Source organism: Carettochelys insculpta, chromosome 22 (genome assembly GCF_033958435.1).
Source record: "Carettochelys insculpta isolate YL-2023 chromosome 22, ASM3395843v1, whole genome shotgun sequence".
Lineage (NCBI taxonomy): Eukaryota > Metazoa > Chordata > Testudines > Carettochelyidae > Carettochelys > Carettochelys insculpta.
The window spans coordinates 21,159,658-21,178,665 of record NC_134158.1 but is presented as its reverse complement, the minus strand read 5'-3'; the positions used below and the strand labels follow the sequence as shown (position 1 = coordinate 21,178,665).

At 53.7% G+C, this 19,008-nt stretch overlaps 1 protein-coding gene across 2 annotated transcripts; it reads right to left on the bottom strand.

Annotated features, from left to right (window-relative positions):
* Nucleotides 1–2,582: 2,582 nt before the first annotated feature.
* Nucleotides 2,583–17,751, bottom strand: LOC142024540 (sphingolipid delta(4)-desaturase/C4-monooxygenase DES2-like). Of its 2 annotated transcripts, XM_075016627.1 has the most exons (4): nt 17,678–17,751; nt 15,173–15,310; nt 6,182–6,924; nt 2,583–2,925 (listed from the first exon to the last, which is right to left on the bottom strand). In XM_075016627.1, exons 3-4 carry the CDS (start codon nt 6,896–6,898, stop codon nt 2,782–2,784), a joined length of 861 nt encoding a protein of 286 aa, XP_074872728.1. In that variant the 5' UTR covers nt 6,899–6,924; nt 15,173–15,310; nt 17,678–17,751; the 3' UTR covers nt 2,583–2,781. The 2 variants fall into 2 exon arrangements, with proteins under 2 accessions (XP_074872728.1, XP_074872727.1); XM_075016626.1 differs by lacking the exons at nt 15,173–15,310; nt 17,678–17,751 and adding an exon at nt 14,513–14,701.
* Nucleotides 17,752–19,008: the final 1,257 nt, after the last annotated feature.

The following is a 19,008-nucleotide window of genomic DNA, read 5'->3' as shown; positions in this document are numbered from 1 at the left end:
GGATTTGCTGGAGCTGGTTCAGCGAAGGGCAACAAAAATGATTAAGGGGCTGGAGCACAAGACCTATGAGGAGGGGCTGAGGGATTTGGGCTTGTTTAGTTTACAGAAGAGAAGACTTAGAGGTGATTTAATAGCAGCCTTCAACTTCCTGCAGGGGAGCTCTAAAGAGGAGGGTGAGAAACCGTTCTCAGTGGTGTCAAATGGCAGAACAAGGAGTAATGGTCAGAAGTTGAAGAGGGAGAGGTGTAGGTTAGATATTAGGAAAAAATACTTCACCAGGCGGGTGGTGAAGCACTGGAATGCGTTGCCTAGAGAGGTGGTGGATTCTCCATCCCTTGAGGTTTTTAAGTCCCAGCTGGACAAGGTCCTGGCTGGGATGACTTAGTAGGGGTTGATCCTGCTTGAAGCGGGGGGCTGGACTAGATGACCTCCTGAGGTCCCTTCCAGCCCTATGATTCTGTGAATTTCATTTATTGCACAAAATGGGAAACATTTCTGGACAGACAAATTTTTTTAGTAGTAGTAGTAGTAGTAGTAGGCATCCTTCAGTCTGCATAGACTATGGATTGTGCCCTTTATAGTTTCAATTGAGGACTTCTTTTACAGCATCTACTGTGACTATGAAGACCCACACGAGAGTGACAGTCCTTCTTGCATCTCTTGCAGATATGGTGGGTGTCTGGCAAGTCCTTATGTGCTTTCTGTGCGCTCGCTTCTCTGCTAGCTGTCTGATCCTCATCTCGCCCTTCTGAAGGCCCTTGTGTAGCCCCTGCCTCCATCTGCTGCGGTCGTCTGCTAGTTCTTCCCAGTTGTCCAGCTCGATGTCTACCTCTCTGAGGTCTCTCTTGCAGACATCTTTGTAGCGCAACTGGGGGCGTCCGGGAGGTCTTTTGCCAGAGGCTAGCTCACCATACAGGATGTCTTTTGGAATCCTTCCATCAGTCATCCTGTGGACGTGGCCAAGCCAGCAGAATCGACGCTGCCTGAGGAGGGTGTGTGTGGTTGGGATTCCAGCTTGCTCTAGGACGGCGGTGTTGGTCACTCTGTCCTTCCATGATATTCCAAGGATGCGCCTGAGGCAGCGCAAGTGGAAGACGTTCAGCCTCTTTTCCTGGCGGGCATACAGGGTCCAAGTCTCGCTGCCATAAAGGAGGGTGCTGAGGATGCAGGCTCTGTAGACTTGCATTTTGGTGTGAGTGTACAGCTTGTTGTTATTCCACACTCTGTTGCTGAGTCTGGACAGAGTTGTGGCCGCTTTTCTGATCCTCCTATTTAGCTGAGTGTCCAACGACAGGGTATCAGTGATGGTGGACCCGAGGTAAACGAACTTGTGGACGACCTCTAACGTATAGTTCTCAATGCTGATTGATGGGGATTCAGCAACATCCTGACCGAGTACGTTTGTCTTCTTTAGGCTGATGGTAAGCCCAAAGTCCTTGCACGCTTTGGAGAACTGATCCAGCAGTTTTTGAAGCTGGTCTTCTGTGTGAGACACTACAGCAGCAGCATCTGCGAACAGCATGTCTCTGATGAGGACTTCCCACACCTTAGACTTCGCTTTCAGCCTTGCAAGGTTAAACAGTTTCCCGTCAGATCTTGTGTGCAGCAAGATGCCCTCTGTTGAAGATCGAAAGGCCATGCTTCAGGAGGAGTGCGAAGAAGATCCCGAACGACGTCGGAGCAAGCGCGCATCCTTGTTTGACGCCACTCCTGATTCTGAAAGCATCCGATAATGCGCCGTCATATTGGATGGTTCCTCTCATGTCTTTGGTGTCTCCCTTTTCAGTAGTTTTAGATGTCACCTACCCCCTGCTCTCCGAATCCAATCTGCCATTCCTGACATTGCCATGGTTTAAAAGAAATACTTTTCAGTCTGCTGTCTCCATCGAAAGAGCTGAAAAATGCACGGATCCAACTGCAGCTTCTCGCCCCCAGCTGCTTTCAATGGAAGGCACATGCCTACTTACATAGGGCTGTGTCTTTGCATCATGTACCTGTGATCCTCTCTTGCAGAGCTGGGTGCGTGCTTACTACTTTGCAGATTTTCTAAGCTCCCCCCTCCTGAACTATCATTTCATTAACATCCATGCAATGCCCAGGGTGGTTGCTCCTGGTCTAGAGCAGAGGGAGGCATGGATCCGTGGAGTTATTCCTGATTTACACCCGTACCATGCTACTGAGTCACATTGCTTTGAGGGAGCAGGAATTAGCCCTGTAAAGGTCCAGTATTTTTGGTGGCTCTGAGTAGTACCTATGTACACATTTCAGCCCCAGTTCTCCAGGCAGGCTGGGGACCATTTGACAAGAAGTTTGGGGGTGTGGGCAGGGAGTGAAGATGGCAAGAAAGCCATCTGGATGCCAAGCTAGTCCCTGGTATAGAGTAGCCTGAAGGTTGCTCTAATCTACACTGGCTTTAGCCCCAGCTGAGGATTCCAGGAGATGCCCTAGCCACACCCCAGTATATTGGCCACACCCCCCTGAGCTGGTTGCAAGGAGGACAGCTGAACACCAGCCAAGGAATAAAGAGGAATGCTCTTGTGGCCCAGTCAGGCTGTCTAATGACTCACTTCTTGGTCAGTGGAGTCTTTGCGCATGAAAGTTTATGCTCCAATAAATCTGTTAGTTTACAAGGTGCCCCTAACACAGCAAGCCCTCTGATATTTGACCCTTAAATGAAGCACATACACATCTGGCTTTAGGTAACAGCTATAAATAACCACACACCTCCCATTCCCCCAATAAGCCGAAAAGCTGGCAGCTCTGTTCGGTGACCCTTTTGTTTCACCCCGACTTGGCCACGTTGTACTTTCTCTTCACACGGGCAAAGGGCCCCAGCGAGTCACAGAAGACAAAGTCCCAGAGGACGCAGACCCAGGAGGTATGGTAGGGCAGGTGGTCATAGTACTCAGCAGCGATCTTCTTCACCTGGAAGCAGAGACACGCAGATGTCTGACTGTGACCACAACTGCCCTGGGACATTTCAAGGCAGATACACAATTACCTTATGCACTGTAGTGTTGCATTCATGGCACACACGCACACAAAAGTTAAACAAAAACAGAAATAGTCTAACCCGAAGGCTGCTCTATAATACGACTTTATTCCTAAAAATCCAAAACACACAAGAACCACCAAAAACAGAGAGAGAGAAACCAGACTGCTCCCTAAAACCAGAGCGGCACAAGTCATCCCTCCATGCTCCTGGTTGGCTCTTTGCAACCTTGCCCTGATTAGGAAAATCCCTTAAAATTACAAGCTATCACTCTATGTTTAATTTTACAAAATACTACATATGGTTGTGTTAAACCTACACAAACCTATACATCTTACAGCAGCTGGGTGTAAACACCACCCTTATTTTGACTTATTAATAGCAGTTAGGCTCCATTATGAAATAAGAGCAATCTCTTCACAAACCAAAGGCACATCCAAGGCCCTGCAGGAATTTGAGTTCTGTGGGGCAGAGGATATTGTTTGAATACAAATGGGGAAGGAAGGACATAAGCAAAGAGGGATGCAGAATGGCAGACGTTTCAGAAACAGCCTGGAGAAGTACATGTCTTGAATAGATGCCTAGAGAGAGGGAGAGGGATGTTGGGCACTGTACTGTCTGGAAAGAGGCTTGGGACTTTGAGCAAGGAACCTGTCTCCTCTTGTTCGGTTCTAGCTGTGGCCAGGAAAACAGGAATTTGTACAACCCATGCAAATAAACAAGAGAGCCTCAAAGGCACCTGGCCTCATCATTTATTTCTGTTGCTAACTGGAAAAAAATTTGGAAGATCCACATTTTTGCCTGGCTGCTAAGCCCAAGAGGGATGATCATAGTCATCGGGCCCTAATTACTTTAGTTTGTTTATCTTAAGCTTCGAACTATTGTGAAAGCACTGCTGCCTTGGCCAATATACCAGGAGAATTCCAGCCTTAAAAAGACCAAGAATCTATGCCTGGGGCTGAAATGGCTCCTGTCCTCACTGCAGCAGCTGAAACTCACTTTCATCTATTATTCCCATTTTATGCATAGGGAATGGAAATACAGAAAGAATAAGGGATTCACTCAAGGACACAGGAAATTAAATCTCAGACTTTTGAGAGCCAGACAAGTGCCATAACCATTGCTCCAGCCCTCCCTGTTGTACTGCCTGGCCCTGATTTATCTCACTGCAATGTGTCACAAGAAGAAAAGTCAGTTTCGAGAGCTGACTGCAAGTGGTAACCCTTGAAACCGTCAGTCTTAACTATTAGGATTAAGGCTGGGAGATATCACTCTTTTCCATGGCACTGCCATAGTACCATGGAAAAAAAGTTTCAGGGCATTCCAATGAATGTTAGGACTTCCTGCCCCCTTATCCGTACAGAAAGGGAAATTGTTCACACTCATCTGAGAGTCTCTGGGATTGCCCTCCGCAGCTTCAGAAGACACAAACATAAGGGTGCATTAGCTTGTCTTCCCACTAGAGGGCAATATGGTACTACTTAAATTCTCCCAACAGCACTGGGTGTAATCAGTCTTAGGGAGGCCAGCCAAACTGCAGAGGGGGGGGCTGCTTTGTGAGCAGCAGTTTGGCCTAGTGGATAGTACACAACCCTGGCAATTAGGAGACCTGGATCCTGTTCCCAGCTGTGCCAGTGGCCCTGGACAAGTAGCTTCCCCCACTCAATGCCTCAGTTTCCCCTGGTGTAAAACGAGAGACAAGGACACTGCTGTGCTTGGTGAGACACTCAGTAGAAAGTGGGTGGGAGGGATACGGAGGGGCTCCCCTCCAGGAAGGGCCTGCAGGAAAGCAGAGGAGGCCAGGTGAGGGAGCCCTGAGCCAAGTCCTATGGGGTTGAGGTTGGGGCGGGGGGTGATAGAAAAGGCCCGGAGGGGCAAAAGGTCAGGTTATGTCGAAGGTGGGACTCCCTGGGGCCTCAGACCACAGGAGGGCAAAGGTCCTTTGGTGCACAACAGCAGCTGGGACTCTGAGCAGCCCAGGAGGGCAGTCATCGCCCCATGACTTGGTCAGAGGGCCAGACACCAAGCAAGGGCCAGGAGAAGACCTGGGCTGGGACTGGCAACTGGGAGGATGGGGGGTACAGGAGGCAAAGTTCCCCACAATGCCCATCCTGGGCAGCACCCTAGAGGTGAGGCCGTGCGCTTTACGCTTGCCCATGGTAGTGCAGAGCCGGTCCCAGGAGCGAAGGAGTTCTGGCATCCCTGTTCTAACAACTAGGCCACCCAGCATCTCTGACCTAGGACTCCAGAGCCCTAGCTCCCACCTCTGTCTCACTGGACCACAAGCCCTTGGCAGAGCTGGGGGAAGAACCCAGGAGTCCTGGCTCCCAGAAGCCCAGACAAGCAGCACACACAACCCTCCCAGCCTGAGAGCTCTGCTATACCAGCCAGTGCACCAGGCCCCACGCCAACAGCCTCTGTCTCCACATGGAAAGCACAGGTTGCTTTCCTAGATGTGGGAGAGCTTTCCCCATGGCGGTGTGAATCCATACCCAGCACTGGTCCTACAGGGGTGCAGGGCCAGGGACAACCCTGTCTCCACCCCAGGCCCTGCCCCTGCTCCACCTGCCGTGCCCCCACTCCACCCCTTCCTGAAGCCCCTCCCCTCCATGCCTATCACACCCTTACCCTAACCCCACCGCCTCCATCCCTATCACACCCTTCCCCGAGCCCCTCCCCCTCCATCCCTATTGCACGTTTCCCCACATCTCTGCATCATGGTGATGGCAGGAAGCAGAGTGACCCAGCCCCATCCTACCCAGCCTCTCTCCTCCCTTGGCTCTTGGCCATGTCACTAGGAGAAGCAGATCAGGCCAGGGCTGGGATGTTCCGCTTCCCGCCCATGCCAAACCCCTGGTAATCCCCTGGGCCCCACTGGCTCACCTGCCCCGACCTGTGCAGGGCCCATACCTTGGGCTTCACTTTGGCCAGGCCCAGCCCTAGGGGTTTGCTGCGTGGCCCCGGAGCTGCTGGGCTTTACTGCCTCACTGATGCCTGTAAAAAACTTGCTTGAGCCCCATCACTTCTTTCGTTACAAATGAAAGCCATGACCCCAACCTTCCCCGCATTGGCATGAGTTCCAGGCAGTGATGCCCCGTCCCCTTTTAAGGGGAAGGCCTTGGGTCCCCCCAGTGCCCGCCCCCTTCCCAAGGCATTCCAGCCCTCCCCAGCAAGCAGGGAGGTTCTTACCAGTGGCAGCCTGCTGCCTGGGATGCTGGGGAAGTCATGGTGCTCCATGTGGTAGCCCACATTGAAGGTCAGCCAGTTCAAGGGGCCGTAGTAGGAGAAGGTGTCATAGCCCTTGAGATACGTGTAGTGTTCAGCAATGAAGTGTCCAGAGATGGGGTGGATCCCCATGGCTAGCACGGAGCCAGCAATCATGTAGACGACGGGCTTGGCCCCCCACAAAGAGTAGATCAACAGGTCATAAGCCAGCTGCACTGCCACGTTGATCACCTCCATGCCGGTGAAGGGCTTGGGGTTGACGTAGAGGGGCCGCAAGATGTAGAAGAGGGGCTGCAGAAAGAGCCACAGGAGCTTGCGGGCTGGCGAGTAGAAGAAGCGTCCCTCAAAGGCCGTGGGCACGTCCACATCCAGCCCGTCCCCCGCCAGGTAGCGGTGGTGGTCGACGTGGTACTTCTTGAAGGAGGTGGCGTAGGGGACTCCAATAGGCAGGTTGGCGAACATGCCGAAGAGGCGATTCCACCTGGCCTCCTTGTTGCCGAAGGCCACGTTGTGGGAGATGTCGTGGATGGCCAGCGTCATGGAGTGGTTGAGGCAGCCCCCGAAGGCGTAGGCCCAGAAAAAGACCCACTTCCAAGGAAGGTCCCTCACCAGGTAGCAGGCCACCAGTTGGGTCAGCACCATCAGGAACACCACCCACTTCAGCTGGGGGTCTGGACCCATCAGCTGCTTGATCTCAGGGTACTTGGCTGTGAAGTGGGGATGAAGAACATAAGAGCATAAGAAGGGCCAGACGGGGTCAGACTAAAGGTCCATCTAGCTCGGTGTCCTCTCTTCCGACAGTGGCCAATGCCAGGTGCCCCAGAAGGAGAGAACAAAACAGGTGATCATCAAGTGATCCCCCCCCCCATCATCCACTCCCAGTCCTGGCAAACAGAGGCTAACGACACCATTCCTACCCATCCTGGCTAACAGCCGTGGATAGCTCTGTCCTCCAGGAATTTATCTAGCTCTTTTCTGAACGCTGTTAAAGTCCTGTTCTTTCCAACATCCTCCAGCGAGGAGTTCCACAGGTTGTCTGTGCGTTGTGTGAAGAAATACTTCCTTTTGTTGGTTTTAAACCTGCTGCCCACTGATTTCATTGGGTGACTCCGGGTTCTTGTGTTATGGGAAGGAGTAAATATTTTCCTTATTTACTTTCTTTACACTATCCTGATTTGCTAGACCACTCACCTAGCCACCACTGCTCGAGGTTGCGGATAACCTATGGTGACAGCAGAAACCTTCCTAGTGTGGGTGGTGTCTCAGAAAGGGCAGGGAATCCAAGGGAGACAACCTACAGGCCTACTGTGAAGCCCTGTGGGTAAGAGAGAGAGCCCCTGGTTCAAGGCCTGCCTTTAGCAGTTCTTGTGGGGGAAAAAAAAAGACCCCTATGAATCTTCTGAGCTTGGCCACTGGATCCAGAGCAAGAGGCTTCAGCTAGATCCCCAAACTAGTGGCCTTACCAGCTGGATGGTGGCAGCTGTAGGGCAGAGCCGGCTTACCTAAGCCAGGAGCTGCCCCAGCAGGGCTGCAGGACCATTCATAGCTCCCCAGAGCTCAGGGAAGTCAGGAGCCTCATTGGTGGGGCTGCAGCCCCATTCCTGGCTCCCTGCAGTGTGGGGAGAAGCCCGGCGCCTCACCTGCTGGGCTGCAGCCCTGTTCCCGGCTCCCGGAGGTGTGGCACTGAAGGGGAGGTCCCCCTGTGGAGTGGGAGCCCCTTTCCCAACGCCTGGCAGTGTGGGTCATCCTGCAAACCCCTCACCCCCTTCTGCAGGGCAACCACCCCTGCAACTGGGGACTCCAGTTTTACTGCCACTGACATCCCACAGAGGGTTTGGATTTTGAAGACAGCAAAATGAAGCCGATCAAAAAGTTCCCACCCTTCTGTAACCAGAGGTGGGAAAAGTACCTGAAAAGCTACTTGAGTAGAAGTGCAGCTGCTTTCACTTCTGGATACGCAGTGTGACCTGTGTGCTTTTACTCAAGTAGTTTTCCCAGCGGGACACCAGTGACTTTTACTTAAATACTCCACCCCCACCGCAGCGGTACTTTTACTCAAGTAACTTATTGGGTAGTTTTTCGCCCTCTGTCTGTCACTAACACTCCTCCGCCGGTGAGCTGATCGAAGCGCAGCTGGAGATGGCCCTGGTATCTGCCTTCCCACGCTGGACAGAAGAGATAGAGTTTGGCTGTAATTGTGTTTGCAGTAGAGCTTTTCCCCTGGCAGTGGTTCCATCCCCAGGTGGTGGTGGTGGGGTTTGGTCAATTCTTCCCATGCATTGCAGGCTCTACCCGCCTTCCCCGCTCTGCCCTTGCACCAGCCTGGATGGGATTACCGGGGTAAGAACCCGTGGTGAGCCGTAGTAATAAGGGTTGCTTCCCTTCTCACCAAACGGTGCAAGCGACAGCCTGCTCCCCTCTGCTCCACCACACCCTCTCAGCTGGCTGAGCCCCGCTTCCCCACAGGCGGTGGGGAGCAGAGGCCACTTCCCGCAGCTGTGCAGAAGTGGGGCTCAGCGGGCCAGGAGGCTGCAGCAGGGCGGAGCAGGCTGGCCCTTGCACCAGGGAGTGATTCTGGAGCAGGAGGTGGGGCTGAGGGCAGGTGACCCCCTGCTACTGCTGCTCTCTGCTCCCCGTCACAGGTAATCCTCCTCCATCTCGTCCATGGGACGGCTGGGGCAGCCACTGCAGGGCCCCCATAAGCACGGTGCAGCCGCCCCATCTCACCCTAGGGATGGGATGGCAAAACCCCAGGAAAATCTCCTTTCTTCTCCCTGCCTGACCCTGGCTCTGCTTTACCACAATGGGGCCGAGCAGGAGGCAGTGGAGGTTGTATTCAGTCCACAGTAGGGCTGGGAAGTTTAGGTCTGGATCAGAACCAGCGAGGGGCTGGGTTAAGCCCATCTGGGGAGCTGGCCCACCAGTTCGGATAGAGCAACACCTGACTGACACAGCTGGGGGTGGGGGCCAGTGATGGTTTGAACCCATTCAGTTAATTTGCATCCCAGTACTGGTGACAGGTGTTGTGATCAGTGTCACCTCCGGGATCAGCCTGGCAAACCCCAGTGCTACACAGCAGAGAAGGGTTGAACCCCATCTAAACCATGAGCACCCTTGGGCCTCATTTTAGTTACCTGCAAGAGACAGCGAATGAGCTGCAGCGAGGGCAAAGCAGGCATGTGAGCTGCCTTGTAAATCAGCGGTAGAGAACCTGGGGAGGAACAGAAAGGCAGCCCCACCTGCAGGACCAGAGAACCAGAAAGCCAGACACCCACTGCCTGAACCAGCAACCTGAGCTTGGTGCTATAAGGAAGTTGCGGGGGTGGGGGGGTTTGGTGGCATTTGGTTTGTTTTGGCTCCTCCTGTGTTCCGGGAAACCGGGATTTCAGATGGGCCTTGCCAACAAAGAAATTTGCATCCAAAGGTACCAGGCTCTCTTGTCAATTTCCCTCGCACCTGGATCAGCCCTCAGGGCCCTGGCTGGTCAGCTCACAAAGGGGTGGGGATTAGGGAAATAACAGAAACAGGTTTTCCTTCCCAGCGCCTCTTCTCAAGGTTCTGCAGGGGGCTGCCTCTGTTTCCCTCTCTCAAAGACTCCTCCAAAGCTCCACCTTGTCCCCAGCATTTTAAAAATCCCCCCTGCTGGAAGTAGGAAGGAATCCAATTGAGGGGTTGAGCTGCCTTCTGAGGATCCATAAACACACTGGCCGTGCTGCCTTCACCCACTGGGCCCTTTAAGAGCTCATGTAGCTCATTCTCCCTGAGGCAGGAGTCCTGGTTCTGCTTCCTAGGCCAGTCCTGTTGCTCTCTGCATCTGCCGTCACAGGGCAGCCACTGGCCCCCTGGCGCTCCCAGCCAGCACTCCTTGTGAGCTGAGCACATGGGCAGCCACCCAGGAGAGATTCAGGTGCCACCCAGCCGAGCGCCTGCAGCCGGCAGTGTGCATTTCTACTGGTGGTGCACATCCACACATGCCTTGGCGCTTGTAACAAAATTTATTCTGAGCATGGATGGAAAAAAAATGCTCCTGCGCCTACCTAGCCAGAATGTTAGCGGCACCTAGTGCTCGCCCTTAGCCCCCTACATCCGGCCCGAGTTAATCACATGACCTTTATGTCATATGACTCCTCATTTCCCTGGGTCAAGTGTTGCAGGTGGGACCCAAGGCAATCTCCCCATAAAAGGCCAGCTCCCCAGTGACATGCCGCACTGAGCCCCAGCCTTGCCCTGCTAGACACCGCATGAGATCCAAGTGCCGGCATGGCTGTCCTGTCTCATTCCACCCTGTTCTTCTAGTTCCAGACCTGTCATGTTCCTTGCTGCGCTGACCACTGGCAGAAACGGCAGAGTCAGGGGCAGATGGGGGCGAGCAGGGGCAAGGACACAGGTGTTGCAGTGAGCAAAAGAAACCAGCAGGCCAATCAGGCCTGATGTAGCAAAACCAAAGGAAAAGAACAAACCAGGGGAACGTGCAGAATGTGGGTCAACGGCAGCCCTGGGGCAGGTAGCTGTGGCCACACCTGAGTGGCATGTGCTGAGCTGTGTGTGGCTGACAGCCGGGAGCCGAGGGGGGCTCTTTCCACTGCATCAGCCCCTAAGAGTGGAGCTGTGCAGGAAGCTCTGCCCTCACCAGCAAGCCCAGTGCTCCCACCCCACTGGTGGGGGTAGGGCACTCCCCGTTGGTCTCCATGGGGCTGTGGGTTGGGGGCAGGGAATTCCCCATTAATTTCTATGGGGCTGGGGGGGCAGGGAGTTCCCATTCGTCTCTATGGGGCTGAGGGGGCAGAGAATTCCCCATTAGTCTCTTTGGGGCTGTGGGGGCGGGAGAGGGAATTCCCCATTGATTTCGATGGGGCTGGGGAGGCAGGGAATTCCCCTTTGGTCTCCATGGGATGGAGGGGCAGGGCATTCTCCATTGGCCTCTATGGGGCTGCAGGGGCAGGGAATTCCCCTTTGGACTCCATGGGGCGGGGGGGGGCAGGGAATTCCCCTTTGGTCTATATGGTGGGGGGGCAGGGCATTCGCCATTGGTCTCCATAGGGATGGGAGGGCAGGGAATTCCCCATTGGCCTCCATGGGTCTGCTGGGGGCAGAGAATTCCCCATTGATTTCTCTGGGGCTGGTGAGGGCAGGCCTTCCCCACTGGTCTTTAGGCTCAGCTCTGTTGGGCTAACCCCTCCCTCCCTGGCACAGGCAATGCCATGGACCACCCCCCCAGGGCCACAGGCAACCGGCAGAGCCTGGCGCAGGTGGCGCAGAGCCCATAGCCAGGAGGCAGCCACCTTTGTGCCAGCGCTGCCCCGCCCCCCGCACGCGCGTAGAGCCAGGAAAGCCCCAACGGGACCTCCTCCAAGACCTGGCACCAGCAATAGGCAACCAGGCCCTCAGTCCAGCTGGCAAGGGGGGCTGAGGCCGGGCTGGGTTCCAGGGTTAGCACCCCAGGGTTAGCCAAGACCTCTGAGCTGAAAAACCAATCCAAGCACTGCAGCAAGTAGCTCCTCTCCTTCTGGATGACCTCGGTTGAGTCACTTGGGCCCTGTGCCTCAGTTTCCCCATCTATTAAACACGGCTTACGATCTGGGCCGCCCTTGCAAAGCCATCTGAGACCTGCTGGTGACAACGCGACATTCCTGGAGCTTATTATTAACAAGCAGATTGAGAGCTCCCTGCGTTCGTTGCTGAGTTTCCCCTGGGCCTGAGAAACCACACACGTCCTACCCAGGTGAGTCACGCCACGGCTTAGCAGTATACAGCACCTGGGCGTTGCCCCAAATGGAAGCAGCCAGCACCCCGGGGCCCATTGCGCATGGGACTGCAGCCAGTTGTTTCACGCTGCGTCTGAGATCTCAAACCAGGGCCCCCCATCTCCCTGTGCCATTAGGGGGGAGGGGGCCCAGTGTAAACCTGTCGTGTCTGAGCAAGACGCCAGCCGACTTGTTTTTCACGTCCATTTCACTGGACGCTTGGAGCTCCCCCGACCTCTCTGAGCTCCAGGGCCCTTCTGTCAGACTCCCAGCGCAGCCACGGGCCACAGTATGACCCAACAAGGGTTAAAAGGGAGAAACCGACATTTTACTTTCCGTCGCTTTGGCTGGCGGAGGAGGCTGTCCGCTTAGGTGCTCAGAGTCACACCTAAGAATGCAGGATCTGTGCCAAATGTTCTGTCCTGGTGGGGACAGAGCATGAGAGAAGGTGACTCAGTTTCCTGAGTCCTTAGGTTTCCTCGATCACCTGGGCCCAGAATAAACTCAAAAGCGGATGGTTTCCTAGCAGTGGACGTGTAGCCGTGCCCGTCCCTTTAAATCAGCCAGCTGCTTTGGGATGCCTGTCAGAAGCCCCTAGTTTCCAGCCCAGTAGAGGAGACCTGGCTGCCAGTGGCCGCCCCGCCAGCTGGGCTTTTGAGCAAATCCAGCCCTCAGCCATGTAGCATGTTCGACCCAACCTGCGCAGTCCGTGACTGAAAAATAACCAAGCCCCGGAAGCAGTTTTGATCTGGTCTCCTACATTCCCCTCCTCCCCCGCCAGCCCTGACCTCTCTGGGGCTCTTAACTGAGCTGGTTTTGCCCCTGGATTTGCAGAGGCATATATGGGGGGGCGGTCCGGGGAGGGGGATCTGTGTCTCCCCAGTCCAGGGCTTTGCATCACACACTCATGCCTGTGTTTTGTGCAGGGGTAGAGGCCTGGGGTGGAGTCAGCTCCACTTTCCCTCAAGCCTTCTCTGTGTGTGTGTGTGGGGGCAGCTGCCAACCCCGTCTAAAGACCCATCTCCTTGCCTTGGGTGGTGTGGCTGGCACACATGGTGGTTGTCTTTGGCCTCTAGGGCTCCTAAGGGGTGGATCCTGGGTAAAGGCCAGAGCATATATTGCTCTCTGTTGGATGGGATGAGAAAATTGCTATCATGTGTCATAAGATCGATACTGCTCAGTGCTGGTGGGGATTCTCCAGTAGCTCAAGGGGTGGGGATGTGGGGTTTGGAGCGGGAGAAACTCCACAACCGTCCCAGTGGATTTGGCAGCTTTGGCTTTGTGAGAACCAGCAAGAGAGGGGTGCAGCATAACCTTTCCTTTTGCAACCTGGGTGCTGCTCAGAGTCTATGAACCCTGCTCCCCTTTCCTGCCCAGAAGGATGCGGAAGCAAAGACGAATCCCCAGATAATTAGGGAGCCCGTTCACACCTGTCAGGGGTGATCTCGATGGGGCTTGGTCCTGCTGTGAGGGCAGGGGACTGGGGACTTGAAAACCTCTCCCAATTCTTTCCAGTTCTGGGATTCTGGTCCCGGCTGTCTGGAATTCTTTTCCCAAAGTGGACATTTGTCCTGTTGGCTCTTGGCAGCTAATCAAGCTTGGGGTGGGCCCCATCCCCATTTGTGTTAAAAGGTGGGGTGCAGGGGAACCCGAGGGGTGTGTGAGCAGTGATGCCAGCACCACATGGAGCAGGGCTCGGGGGTGCAGCAGGCAAGGTTCAGACATGTGGCTCGGGCCAGATCCAGGTAGGTAAGAAGGGGCAGGGCTCAGGTGAGCCCCCTGGGCCACCCCCATGGGTGGGAGGGAGGGGGGCTAGCCCCACACAATCCGGCCTTTTTCCTTAGAGAACCCTATGCCCAAGGGGTTTGCCCTACAGATAAAGTCACAGGGGATGAGTTCATTGTAAAACAATTCATCATCACCACCCCTAACCGTGGGCTCAGGGCTCGTTGGTGTCTGATGCCTCCCTCACTATTTCCTCCTACAATTGCCAATCCACAAAGGCCGCCGGGAGCAGGGTTTGCCCGTGCTGGAGAAGTGGCAGGGGCACCTCTTCCATGCAGACATTAGCTGTGCCTGCAGGAGGGATTGTCCAGAGGCTGTAGTTAACCCACCTCCCAGAGAGGCAGTTGCCAGGTGGAAAGGTAATTATTCCACCAACCTTACGCTGCCTACACCTGCTCAGCTTAATGCCGCAGGCAGGGGGTGGGGGATCTGTCACAGATCTGGGCAACGCAGCTGGATCGTCTTTTCATGTAGAGCCGGCCGCGGAGGGGCAGAGCTCCTTGCAACCCTCGGCGGTTGACACCGGCTGGTTCTGACCCATCTCCCTCCTCACCTCCTCCCTAGCACCCCTGTGCCGGTCTGGTTTTGGTTCACCTCTCTCCCTGGCACCTCCGGTCCTGACTTCTCTGCCTCTGGCTGTGGCGCCTAGTTCTGGTTCTGACCCTCCTCCCCCTCTGGCTCACCCCTGGTTCTGATCCACCTCCCTCAGCACCATCCCCCTTCCAGACAGGAGCTACGTGGTGGTACCAACCCAACCCAGACTCACCCAAGATCTCTTTCCTCCTCTTTGTATGAGGCTGATCTGTATAGACCCACTCAAAGTCATCCCTGACGATCTGGTTCCCCATGGTGAGTCCTCTCCGCTGGAGCCAGCCTGGTTCCCACAGTGCCAACAGAACCAGGACTCCCGCCCAGGGCAGCAGCACCTGCACAGGGGCAGAGTACCCTCTCGCTGCCGTTCCCAGAGTCACTGCACCGCATGCACCCTTCTCATGAAATGCTTTCCTGCCTGCCCTTCCCCAGAGCACCTGCCAGACCTGTTTGGCTGGGCATCTGAAATCCCAGGGGTGGAGTTGGTCTGTAAGTTCCTGGTGTTGGGCCCCGAGCCAAATCGGTGGCTCTGGCCACCAATGGGGGTGTCTACGCACAGCTCTTTTGAGCAGGAGCCCAGACATACAGGTGGAGGCTGCGCGGAGGTACCTTGGAGTGGTCACCGAGGGCCTAGAATCATAGAATCCTAGAGATAGAAGGGACCTCAGGAGGTCATCAAGTCCAACCCCCTGCTCAAAGCAGGATCAACCCAACTTAACCATCCAGGATGGGACTTTGTCAAGTTGGGATTTAAAAAACCTCCAGGGACAGAGATTCTACCACCTCTCCAGGTAACGCATTCCAGTGCTGGATGGTTTCCTAATATGCAACTTACACCTTCCCCACTGTAACTTGAGACCGTTGCTCCTTGTTCTGCCATCTGTCACCACTGAGAACAGCCTCTCTCCGTCCTCTTTAGAGCCCCCTTCAGGAAGTTGAAGGCTGCTATTAAATCACCCCTCAGTCTTCTCTTCTGCAAATTAAATAAACCCAAATCCGTCAGCCTCTCCTCATAGGTTATGTAATCCAGACCCCTAATCATTTTAATTGCCCTCTACTGGACCTACTCCAATGCACCCATATCCTTTCTGTACTGGGGGGTGGGGGGGGCAGAACTGGATGCAATATTCCAGATGTGGCCAAGTAGAGGGGAGTAATAACTTCTCCGGATCTGCTGGAAATGCTCCTCCTAATCCACCCCAATATGCCGTTAGCCTTCTTGGCTACAAGGGCACACTGTGGACTTATATCCAGCTGCTCATCCACTGTAATCTCCAGGTCCTTTTCTGTTGCACTGCTACTTAGCCGGTTGGTCCCCAGCCTGTAACAATGCTTGGGATTCTTCTGTCCCAAGAGCAGAACTTTGCACATGTCCTTGTTGAACCTCATCAGATTTCTTCTGGCCCGATTCTCCAGTTTGTAATGAGACTGGCCCTGGTCTCCTTCCTTGACCTTGTGAGAGGGCCCCTCAAACTCAGGAACGAAGGGGTTTCTTCTTTGCGAAAATGACACAGACTGTGAAGATGGGGCTTCTGGTGGCACAGCCCCGCTGCCTGTGCCAGAGCCAGGAGCCACACCGATGCGCCAAAGGGCAAGGCCACAGACAACCCCAGGGAAATGGACAGGGAGCACTCCCATGAAACAAGTACTTGAGGTATTTCCTGCAGAAAATGCCTAGTTGTCAAACCCAAAACTTTTCCTTCAAGAGGGATGAGGTGGGCTGAGCTGTCCCAGCTGGATGCTGGAATTCCTGCTCCCAGCCAGCCCTCTGCAATCACCTGATGCTCACGGCAACCACCTCGTGTGCCACAGACCGGTGGCCCCCAGATTCCAAACCCTGCTTGGCTTGCACCTAGATCTGCCTGCTCCCAAGGAGGTGTCCTGAGCATTGGGCTGTAGAGTGGACGTCTCCTGGCCCAAAACATATCCACTGATACGTGGAACAGCTCCCACAGGAGAGACCCCAGAAGCTCTTAGAACCCATCAGCCAGAGAGCTGGATTCTGCAAAGCCAGGCAAAGGCATTCAGCCATCTCTTCAGCTATTGTACTTTGAATTCACACCCTATGCATCGCCAGAACAACTTTCCACTGCACACAAGCCCCAGAGAAGTGAAGCTACTCATAAGAAGAACGTAAGAACAGCCACACTAGGTCAGACCAAAGGTCCATCAGGCACAGTGTCCTATCTTCTGACGGTGGCCAATGCCAGGTGCCCCAGAGGGAATGAACAGAATAGGTAATCATCAAGTGATCAGTTCCCTGTCACCCATTTCCAGCCTCTGAAAAACAGAGGCTAGGGACACTGTCCATGCGCAGGCTGGCTAACAGCCATTGATGGACCGATCCCCCATGAATTTATCTAGTTTTTTTAAACTCTAGTATAGTCTTGGCCTTTACAACATCCTCCGGCAAGAGGTTCCACAGGTTAACGGTGCGTTGCGTGAAAAAATATTTCCTATTGTTTGTTTTAAACCTGCCGCCTATTAATTTTATTTGGCGACCCCCCTAGTTCTTGTGTTGTGAGAAGGAGCAAATAACATTTCCTCGCCTGTACATTTGAGTCTATGTCCCTTTATATGGAGATATTAAAAAATGGCTCCATCAGAGGAGACTGCAGGCCCAGCTCTAACCTGCGTCACACATCCCCTGTCGGCCCCCTTGGGGTCCTGCACTTCTTGGTGGATTTTACTGGGTGCCCCAAAGACTCATGGTAGCCCTTCCACTGCCTTGGGTCTTTCCAGAGACAAGGGTCTCTTTTCATCAAGCATCCTCATCATAAGCAAGTCACAAGAGTGGAGGGGTACAAGTCCCCTTCAGAAGGTTCAGATGGCCCCATCCTTCCACTGGGGCGGGTCTCCAGGGGAAGCCGGGGGAAGCCCAGGCCCACCCACTATGCTGAGCTCCAGCCCTGGGACCTAGATTGGAGGCAGCTGATGGGGCTTTTCACCTGCCCCAAACCCAGCAGCCTTTACCTGGGCCACTTCTGCCAGGTGCTTTCCCATTGTACCTAGCTAAGCCGCTTCTCTCTTCCCAAACTCAGATATCCATCCATCCATCCATCCATCCACCCCCGTATCCGCCAGCCCATCATGCATCTACCGGGCCTCATATACACCCAGCCACTAACCCATCTAACCTCCTCGTGGAAAGCACACGCCGCAAAGAGTGGCTGTTCTTAAGTGCACAGCCGATCAGGAAACGGTGTAAACTGATAAACGCAGACAAGAACCAGTAACCCACCAGTCAGCAAGAGCCAGAGTACTGAGCTTCTGCAAGGACACAAGAGTCAATGAGTTAAAAAGCATTAAAACCCCCCAAATGGGGCAGGCTGCAAGTCACCTTGTCTTTTATTTGTCCCTGGTAATCTCGCTGGAGGTCAGAGGAGATGAGGACAAGGCTTCAACTTGCTGTTAAAGTCTCAGGAGAAGATTTAAAAAGAAAAAGAAGACATAAAAGTGACCATTTTACTGCATGTAGTTGGAGGAAGTGGTTCCAGAGGCTTATACACTCATCCCTCCTTTAACAAGTGCTTTACTGATGAATGCTCACTAAAACGAGGAACATATATACCTACCTTTATTCACTAAATGAGGGAACTTCCCCTGCTTATATGAGCAGGGTCCCTGGCTGAGGGGTGGGGAGACCAGCCTTACAACCCCACTGCAGCCCCAAACTTCCCCCAATCTTAGACCCCCCCAACTGCATCCCTCAACAGCCCAGCCTTAGACACTTCTGCTCCCGCAGCCTCTTCGCCGGGGCTGCTAAGCTGGGTGGCTCCTCCAGCCCTACTGCTCCCAGCAGTCAACTCAAGTGTTAAGGTTTCAGCACCTAGACATAAGATAATTGCTCTCACTAGGGATAGAGATAGCTGCCACCTCCCGCAGCTATCGCTATAGATAGATATCTGCCTGAGGCAGCAGTGTTAAGAAAATGCAAATGGCTTCTTTAACAGCCACATGCAGCTGGGAACTGCTCATCTGGTGACCTTCAACAAATCTAATGGGACTCATGTTTGGGTCCCAACCCATAGGTTGGGAATCCCCGCTCTACATTCATACACTACATCCTATTTCTGGTGCCAAATTATTCAAATACATCAGAAAAGTACCTCAACCCAATTGGTTTATGTCAAGTTAGATGCACTTGGAAGCAATTGGAGACTTTTACGTTTATTTTAATGGGAATTTAGTGTTGCTCTTTTGAGTTTTCACCTACAAGCAGAAATTTGGGAACCAATTGTGCTTGTATAGCGAGGTCTAGAAAACATGAGCTATATGGGACAATTGAAAGAACTGGATTTGTTTAGCGTAGGAAAGAGATGACTGAGACGGGACATGAGAGCTGTTTTCCAGTGCCGAAAATGTTGTTACAAGGAGGAGGGAGAAAAAATGATTCTCCTTAACCTCTGACAAGAAGGCAGCAGTGCGCTTAAATTGCAGCAAGGGAGGTTTAGGTTGGACGTTAGGAAGAAATTCCTAGCTGTCAGGGTGGTTAAGTGCTGGAATAAATTGCCTGGAGAGGTTGTGGAATCTCTGTCATTGGAAATATTTAAGAGCAGGTTAGACAAACACTCGTCAGGGATGGTTTAGTTCAGTGTTTCTTAAACTATGTTCTGCAGAACACTGGTGTCAAATGAACAACTTGCACATGCGCTACAAGCATTTGATGCT